Source organism: Dryas octopetala, chromosome 2, assembly GCF_963921425.1.
Source record: "Dryas octopetala chromosome 2, drDryOcto1.1, whole genome shotgun sequence".
Taxonomy (NCBI): Eukaryota; Viridiplantae; Streptophyta; class Magnoliopsida; order Rosales; family Rosaceae; genus Dryas; species Dryas octopetala.
Window position 1 is genome coordinate 31,629,139 of NC_141367.1, and position 9,610 is coordinate 31,638,748.

Here is a 9,610-nt window from a genome sequence, read left to right on the forward strand (position 1 = left end):
TATTGATGTATTCACATGATAAGATTTGTTAATATTATACGTTAGAAGGACCACAGTCCACACCAAGTTGTGAATAATAATCAACGTAGGGGTCGCTAGCTAGTTATAATAATAAATATTTTATATTTTGATGACAACAACCCACATTCCAAATTATTAATATAAAATCCATTTTATGGAATTAATAATAAGCTGTGTATAATACAAAGTCATGTTTAAACTGTATACTTGCAATTGAATAAAGCTAAACAAGATTTTCTTTGATTGTCATGACTCATAATGAATATTCTTCTTCATTCATATATATTAATAATCACTTTTCATGTCAATTGTACCGAAAGAAAAGAAAAAAAAAAAAAAGAATTTCCGTGTCAATTCTCTCTGGGGTCTTAAAAATCTTCGTGATCTTCCTAAACATTACCACTAATTATAAAAGTTCTTTTGCAGTGAAATTAATTATTAATTAAAATTAAAAAGAATTTAAATATACATGTGGGGTAGGTTATGGCGTTGTGGGTGATGCTCATCTATGTGAAAATGAAGAAAGAATTTTTGCGGTTTGTAGGAATTGCCGGTGGGCTACGGTGGAGTGACAACAAAGTGATGACGAAGCCCAGAGGGCCAAATGCAGGCCCACATGCGGGTGGGCCACCACAGCTCTTCTTCTCCTTCTTCTTCTTCTTCTTCTTGGAGCTTCTACGCTACTACTAGTTGGAAATTGGAGACTTGTAGTAGGAATTGAAGGAGGAGGTGTGTGAGTGTGAGTGTGAGTGTGGGTCCAACCTCAGAGGAATCCTTCCCGGCACCACAATATGGAGTGTATATGTATCGACACCATATAAGACATAAGACAGCCCCCTCTTCTTTCCCGGCCCCCATCATATTCCTTTTCTTGCATGTATTATTATTTAATTAATATATATAATAGACGAATTCAAGTGCCACCATCATTCATACGTGCGAATATTAGCGCCAAATGTTTAATAAGAGAATGCGATCAATTAAACTATAAAATTTTATAGTTCAGATTAAGGGTACTGGCTTTGAGGGTAGGTGAAGTAAGCAATTTCCTTTTAACTTTAAAATGTTGAGAACTTCCAAACTTTATAATTTTTTAAAATACTTATATGATTATATCCAAGGCCCAAATAATATTCCTAATGTATCAAGAACCCCATTTTTATGACTAGCTAGTATAATCTTCACTACAAACTACTTGTATTTGTAAGACAATTTGCAAAATCCAATCAGCAGCAAAATATCATGATCATATAATGCACCAACTAAAGATTATAACCCAAGGGGTCCCTTAGATTTATATATATATATATATATATATATCCCTAACAGTACTCCCTCCTGGAAATGGAAATTAATTAGAGTTCATCCATGCATGGACAGTATTTTTACCTACGATGAGTCTATGACTCTACGACTATATGAGGCTATGAGCGCACTGCTGGTGTACAAATGTACTTAATTAATTAATTATATGGCATAAATTCAATTTAAACATATAACTATATATGTCATTTCAACGGTGTCTACGAACTTTAAAATATGTCAAATATACACCTGATCTATTATCTAAATTAAAAAATGAACTTCCGTCCATTGAATCATTGAGAGATCAGTTAAATGTCAGTTTGACTTTTACTGACCGGGATTACTTAGCAACGTGGCGCCATCTCAGCAAATCTTTCCCACCAAATGAGCGACACGGTGACACTTGTCCATCTAATCCCTGACACGAGCCCACAAACTCATCATTTCTTTCTCACTCGTCGAACACATGTGATGGATTTATATTCGAATTTTAGGAAAAATATGATGTTTTTGGGAGACTAAATGGTTAGGAGAGCGTTTGACAAGCGGAAAAGATGTGATGGGTGTGTAGGCCCGTGTTAGGTGGACATGTGTCACTCATTTAGTGGGAAAGGTATGTTGAGTTGGTGCCACGTCGCCAATTAATTCCCGTCAGTTAAAGTCAAGCTGTCATTTGACTGATTTCTCAACAAATCGATAGATGGAAGTCCATTTTCAATTTAGATAATAAATCGGATATATATTTGAAATATTTTAAAATTTATGGATCTTATTGAAATGACATATATAGTTATGGGTCTAAATTAAATTTAGACCTATACATTAATATATATATATATATATAAAGTGAATTCCAATTCCAATTGCAATTTCAATGCAATGCATGAAAAAATGACGAGCAAGAAAGTGGGAGATAGGATCGAGATGGGTAGACAAGACACCGAAACATGTGATTTGCCTGCTTGATGCATGTGAGTTGATGACTTGACGGTGACAATGAGAGGACACGTGGTGCCGGGTCATTGGTGGGTCCTATTTTTGTGGCTTCCTTTTGGATATGGAGCATAAAGTAGAGACATTTGCATGCTGTACGATCGACTGCTAGTATTACAGGGGAAGGAGGGGCCTGCCAACCCTATCATCCATATTCATATTATTGATGATATTGATATTATTCAAGCAAATTATCAACTAACCAATTAGGGTTGTTTAATTTATAAAGAACAAGATAACAAAAACCATTTTTTCTCTTTGTAGGGCTCGAAATTGAAAGAATGCTGTGGTAATTAAATTTCCTTGCATGTTGTTGTAGATATGGGAGCTAGGAAAAGGGCCTTCACGGGTTACAACTACCACTTGGATGAAACCAATGGAAAGATTCACCTTCACCTGCAAGAGAGAGAGAGAGAGAGAGAGAGAGTAACGATGCAGTAGCTAGCTAGGCAGCAGCAGCAAGTACTAATGCAACAGTATCTTGTAAAGGGAATTTTCATCAAAAACGACATACGAACCAACAACTTTTGATGCCTTCCTCCTGCTTTCCTTTCATTGTCCACACTCACAATTATGTACGTCGTTTAACTTTAACATGTACTTACTTACTCACCTACTCATCATCTATATAGTTACTCCTTTACTCATTTACAATCAACCAACTTTCTCATATCACTGTTTTCACTATATGTTAGTAATTATGACCTAGAGTTAAGAAAACGCTACTGCATAATGTATTTGTCATATTATTTTCATGATATAGTAATAGTATAGCTCATATTTTGAAAAATATTAATAAACATATTACGGTCATACATAATAATTTTTTCAAATATTTGTTCAAAATTTTCTCAATATTAACATCCTTTATTACAAATTAGAATAGAATCGTTTTGAGTTTGGATAATTGGATCGGTCCAAGTAATTTGACTAATTAAAAGCCAACATTCTCATCCATGGTAGAGCTTTACAAAACTAGTGTGACCACAGTACAGTCAACGACAAACTTTTTGCCTGCATACCTATTACCTACAATAGGGTGGTCCAAAGCCCAAAGGGTTACACTTGAAACACAAAAGAAAACAAAAAAAAAAAGGTTACACTGCAACCCTTTAAATTAGATCGAAGGTCATATCGATCCCTACCCTAACCCAATTAAGCTTCAGCCCGAGCCCAATCTGTATTTAACTTTTCTTTTTTCTTTTTTTCTCTCTCTTTGCTTTTTTTTTTTTAAAACATTTATCAGAAACCCGCGCTCAACTTCAAGCTCATTAAATTAGTTAACTGACCAAAAAATAAACACTCAATAAATTAGAATCAGGCCAGCTGCCATGATTTGGTTCGAAATGGGTTGGGATTATTTTCTAAAGTTTACTTGAACCTGGAAACATGAACAAAATTTATGCCGACCAACCAAAGAAAAAATTGACCACAAACAAACAAACCAAAAATAAATAGAAACTGAATTTTGGAGTAACCTGTCGGATTGGCTTTTTGAGGGAAAAAGATATAGGTAAGGTTTTTTCCACTCCAGAAATAACATTTCATTTTTAACCCCTATTGCCCGAAAATATTACACAATTAGCCCCATTTGAAATCCTTAAATCAATTGGGATGGGGATCGATAGGACATTTCAAAACCTGCACAACACAATTACATTTCCATGGTTCATGTTAATTTTTACTCCAAAGGACAAAGGAAGCCTACTGTTTCAACTTCTCTGTTCGGATCCCACTAGGTAAAAGTACCTGGTATTTCAGTTGAGCTGAATCCATTTCAGCCTCGAAAGATCCAAAATGACCAGCATCAATATACTGCTAACCAGACTCGGGGAACTCCAAGTGAAACTTGCTCAATACAATTGCATTAAGTAAAAATATGAACAAATTCTGCTACTTATAAGAAACGATAACTTCCATTGCTACAAGAATATTTGGGCCAATTTACACCCGTATAGCATACCCACCTACAACTATATTGTTTTTTTTTTTTCAAATATTCCTAAGTATTTAATACAACAATTGACCTTACAAGGTGGATAGAAAAACAAAAACAAAAAAGAATAAAAAGATTTTCTGTTGCAGTATCTTTCAATGACTAAACGTTCTAAATCCTAACCCAGCAAAAGTTTGGATAATATCTCACCCATAGTCTTCTCGGATGTGTCACCTTCAGTATCCATCTCCAAGCCAGACTCCAGAACTGCGGCATCTAGCACTAACTTCCTTTTTGCAATCTCGTAAACATTTTCATCAACTGTACCCTTGGTGACTAACCTGTAAAGGGCTTGACCAGGTTAGAGATATACCATTTGCAACTCAAGTTTGCAACACAAATACTCAAATACTGCAGGATAAGAAAAGAGGGAGGGGGTGGGGAAGGAAAGGTGGTTCTCTCAGGTTGACAGCATTGGGTCATTGAAGTGGAAGCAACCTGTATATGGTAACAGGCTTCGTTTGACCAATGCGATGACAGCGATCTTCTGCCTGCCGGTCAATTTGTGGGTTGAAATCCATATCATGAATGACTACAGTATCAGCTCCAGTCAAGTTCAGACCCTGGCCTCCAGCTCTTGTGGACAGCAAGCATGCAAATATAGAAGTGTCACTGTTGAATGTGTCCACTATCGTCTGTCTTTCTGTTACCGGAGTACTGTCATTGGAAGATATAGGTTAACAGACAAGAAAGGTCACAAATTATAATAAACAAGGTAAAAATTCAAATTTATATACAAAAAAAAAAAGGTAACAATTTTTAGAAAAAGAGTCGCAGCCATCTTGGCAAAATACAAGAAGAGACATCTAAATAAGACCCATTACACAAGAAATGGGACCCATGCATTATGTATAAATAATAGAATAGGTATACCATATGCAGAGCACATTTTGTTATGATAAACACAATCTGTAAATGTGATATATGTACACCAGTACCTTCCATCAAGTCGTCTGTATGTAACCCCTATCACGTCCAAAGTCCACTCCAAAATATCAAGCATTGACGTCCACTGGCTAAAGATCAGAACCCGATGCCCAGCTTGCTTCAGCGTAGGAAGAAGTTCAGCTAATGCCTAATATCGTCAACAAGACAGCCTTCTCAATTTTTAGCAGAAAGTATCACATGACATAACAATAGTCTCTCCAAATTTTGACTCAGACCCAATTGTTAAAACTTATTAAAGTAACATTGTACCTGAGACTTTGCTGAAAGCATAACATCTTTGTCCGGAAGAAATCCTTTCTTATCAGTGACAGCATAATAAAGCAAAAGCTGCATAGAGATGGATAATATACATACGTCAAGATAGAATATGTAAATCTGCAACTAATAGTTACCAGAGAATTCATATAGAGGGGGACAATATCAGATTCCACTATCTTTATATTTGTAACTGCATTAAGGTTCCAATTATCAGTGAGCTGTGTGCATCATGAAAGAAATTTCGTACAAAATATAATAAGAAAATCAAAAGGCTAAAGCAATCTTAGGATAGGCTAGCAGCACAGAATCCCAATTAGAAGCATTGACACACACATGTGCAATTATATAATAGAAAAATCCAATAATTCCAAAGCATTATGGTATAATTTAACACATCAAAGCAAGAAAGACTAAAGATGGATTTTTAAGAAGTTAAAAGAATACCCGGTGGATAGAGAAGTCATTATAACTCTTAAGTTCCTCAGTTACTTTGTCCAAGGTACATTCAAAGCCAAATGCACCCATTGGATGTAACTTTCTGGCAAAACGAACAACATCCTCATCACTGTAAATACGCCTTACTAGTAAAGGATGATTTGCAATCTAGAGAGTGGGGAAAGAAAAAAAAAAGATTAACAATAAGCAGAAGTTATATGCAAATCAGAATAAAAGAATTGGTTTTGTCAAAAAAAAAAAACACAAAAGAGAACTGGGATAACACAATAAATTGAGATAGCAGCACCTTACGAAACTGAACAAAATAGTTGGAGATCTGCCGCCGAGGAAGAACTTTAAAGATACTGTTCGAGTTAGCCTCTGAGGTTTTTGCAAGACGAGCACGTGAAGCAGCACGATACTCCTCAATGGCTTCTTTATAGGCATCTTCTTGTTCCTTTTCCATGACAACATACTCAACCTGCAGTACATTTCTTAGATTCTTTCTAGGATAGTAAAAAAATAACTAAAAGAGAATGAAAATTTTGACAATATGAGAAGTTAAGAATCTAAGAAGAAAATGACTACACATAAACTCATAACATACCCGCTGAATTTTGGGAACAAGTTGTTGCATTACATCAGATTTTAAGCGCCTCAAAATAAATGGTCCCAATATGGATTTCATACGGCCAATCAAATCTCTATCTTCAGCGGTTAATAGCTTTTTCAAGTCAACATCCTCAGTAGTAAAAAGATCTGGCATCATAAACTCCAGCATTGACCATAGCTCCTGCAACAGAAACCCATCAAGTAAGATTGCAATGCAAAAATACCTTTTTTATCATGAAACTATGTGGCTATGCAAGAAATATTATTTCAAAAAGTAAAAAGTAATACATGTAAATCATTTTGTAGAGGTGTCCCTGTCAGCATTAGACGCTGGTGTGCACTTCGTGCAACAGACATTAGGTTTTTCCACCTGTAGCTGTTTTTATCCTTCAAAGCATGTGCCTCATCCATAAGCACACAACTCCATCGCCAACGTTTCAGAAGTTTACGATCATCTTTTTGCTGTGCACTGTAAGACCATAAATTTGAAGAATTAAATACCACAAAATCAAATTCACTGTTCAGTGTCCATCTATAACACCAAATCAAACCTGTGTCTTTCAAATAGTGAATAGCACACGAGAATAACATTAAAAGGAGGCGGCAATCCAGCTTTGGCCAAAGAGCTCAACTCTTTTGAATATGCCGATCGCGCAGCCCCATGATACTGGATAACAGAGAATGATGGGCACCACTTTTTAAGTTCTCTTTCCCAGTTTTCCAAAACCGAAGCAGGACATACAATCAAATGTGGACCCGGGTCATTGTTTAAATGTTTCAATAACATTAAATATGTTATAGCCTGTTGCAGAAGAACAAATTTTATAAACTTAAAATCAAACAATGATTGAAGTTACCATGATTATTATTGAGACACAGATAATGAGAATCAACCCCTAGGTACCTGAATGGTCTTCCCAAGACCCATCTCGTCGGCCAAAATGGCTGCAGAATATATGAAGAAAATTAAACTGTTATGCATTGAGAATTGAAATTAAACCTAACCTCAAAGTGTATGTATGTATGTATGTATGTATTTAACATATCTATTAACGTGGAATACCATACACGAAGCATAAAACGGCATCAGAAGTCCCAACTGTTAAAATATATGAGCAGATTAAGACAGAAGCCCGACAGCTTCAATATAACGCGTTGGTATTGCACTAGAGTATTTAAGTTTAGTAACATTATCCAGTTTATAAAAAATTTAGCATAATTTAAAATTAACTCATAAGTCAAGGGAATTCCCTTCAGCATATGTGAATCTATTATTGTCACACTACCTCGACTTATTAAACCTTGACCCAACCACTCTTATGATCTAGGAGCAGTTATACAAAGACCAGAGCCAATGAAGAGAACCTCACAAATCTGTTTTTCTCCTCAAATTAACAACCTTTGATCTGGATATCTAAAAGACAATAAATTCCTGTACTTTTTAGTGAGAACTGCATGTGTTTTAAGATCATGTGTACTAATCAGAATCTCAAGCTTCAAGTTTTGCACAGGGAATCAAATTCATTTATTTTCTGTCAAAGGTAGATGTAGAAGTAAAATGATGCTGACAGAGAAGAAGAAAAAAAGTACCTCCACCGATACCCTTTCGATACAACAGAAGAAGAAAATTAACACCAACCAGCTGGTATGGCTTGAGAATAGGCTGAAAACCAGAATGTTCCGACCTACATGCCGCAATAATATCATCCTGCAATCAGTAATTCAAACACCATCAACTGCCAACCCCACTGAAAAATGGTAATAACTAGAAGGGGGAAAACAATCAAGTTTATGCTTATATAGGACCTCAAACACATAATGGAAAAGCAAAACAAAACCTTCACATAGTTAAATTGGCATAAGAACCAAACTACCTAACTTCCAAAACTTTGTTTTGCTTTTTTATTTTGTTATGCAGCCACATTCTCTTTGTCTGTAATTTTTCCTCATTTTCTAATCCAGTAAACAGAAATGAATACCGAAACTATGAACCAAATTCTCCACCAATTAACAATGAATAAAAGTAAAATCTTTTCAACTCCATGATATCCATTGCACAAGAAGCTCAGCAAACGCTAAGTAAATAAGAGAAAACATTGAAAGCGCACCTGAGTGACAATCCTGACAGATGCAGCTTCCACTTCGGCGTAGCGATCAAACGCGGTCGGCGCCGACGATCCATGGAGCTCCTTTCTCAAATCGGCCGATATTTTGGCACACTTCTGCAAAGCCTTCCCAACCACATCATCCTCATCCAACTCCTCGACCTCCTCCTCCTCTTCACTCGTTGACTCTATATTAACCCAATCACCATCGCTGTCCTCATCCTCGACCACGAACCGACGGCCACGATTCACCGGCCTGACCTCCTGGACCTCGTCCACGTCGTCGTCCTCCAACTCGTTCTTAATTTCGACGCAATCATCATCGTCGGAGAGTTGGGGCTTGGGCGAGGCTTGGAAGGCGAAGGACTCAATTGGAGGCGGCGTCAGGGCTGTCGATTTCTTGAGGACTCGAGAGGGCTTGAAGGAGGAGGAGTGCTCCTCCCACTCGTCGTCGGAGATTTCGAAATGGTCGAGACTGCGCTTCATATCATCGTTTTTGAAAAAAAGCCCTAAAAGAAGAAGAAGGCTTCGCAGTAATTACTGAAATACTAGTACTGCTAGTGCTCACTGCTCATGAGAAGAGGCAAGAGGATCTTGGAAGCTCTTCTAGTGCTCTCTCTACTTTGCAACTGGAACGACGCCAAAGACCGCCATTTCTTGCGGGGATATTTTTTCTTTCCATTGTCATTGCTCGTTTTTTTCTTTTCTTTTCTTTTTTTTCTTCAAAATCTCATTGCTTGGTTTAATTAGAAAGAGCTGGGCTTCCATCGAAAATGTCTGGGCTAGTGTTGACAGGTCCAAAAATGGTTGTTGCTTAGTTTTCGGGCTTCGGCAGAATTAACTTCCTATTTCAAAAAATTGCAATCCCGAATATAGATTTTCTTAAAATTCTTTTTTCCTTTTTTATGAAGAAAATGAAACTTTAACTTTAATTTCC

At 36.5% G+C, this 9,610-nt stretch overlaps 1 protein-coding gene across 1 annotated transcript; it reads right to left on the bottom strand.

The window, feature by feature from the left end:
* Nucleotides 1-4,216: 4,216 nt before the first annotated feature.
* On the bottom strand, nucleotides 4,217-9,395 carry ETL1 (SNF2 domain-containing protein / helicase domain-containing protein). The gene is made up of 12 exons (XM_086234182.1): nucleotides 8,677-9,395; nucleotides 8,159-8,276; nucleotides 7,473-7,513; nucleotides 7,120-7,370; nucleotides 6,857-7,037; nucleotides 6,564-6,749; nucleotides 6,264-6,437; nucleotides 5,966-6,124; nucleotides 5,513-5,590; nucleotides 5,254-5,390; nucleotides 4,754-4,972; nucleotides 4,217-4,596 (listed from the first exon to the last, which is right to left on the bottom strand). Exons 1-12 carry the CDS (start codon nucleotides 9,157-9,159, stop codon nucleotides 4,434-4,436), a joined length of 2,190 nt encoding a protein of 729 aa, XP_086090308.1. The 5' UTR covers nucleotides 9,160-9,395; the 3' UTR covers nucleotides 4,217-4,433.
* Nucleotides 9,396-9,610: the final 215 nt, after the last annotated feature.

Excerpts from the sequence above, each read along its gene's own strand:
- ETL1 (XM_086234182.1), bottom strand. The coding sequence starts at position 9,159 with ATGAAGCGCAGTCTCGACCATTTCGAAATCTCCGACGACGAGTGGGAG. Across the intron at positions 6,750-6,856 it reads CTCTACAAAATGATTTACAT|GAGCTATGGTCAATGCTGGA; the intron begins GTATTACTTTTT and ends TTTCTGTTGCAG. Across the intron at positions 6,125-6,263 it reads ATTTTGTTCAGTTTCGTAAG|ATTGCAAATCATCCTTTACT; the intron begins GTGCTGCTATCT and ends CCCACTCTCTAG.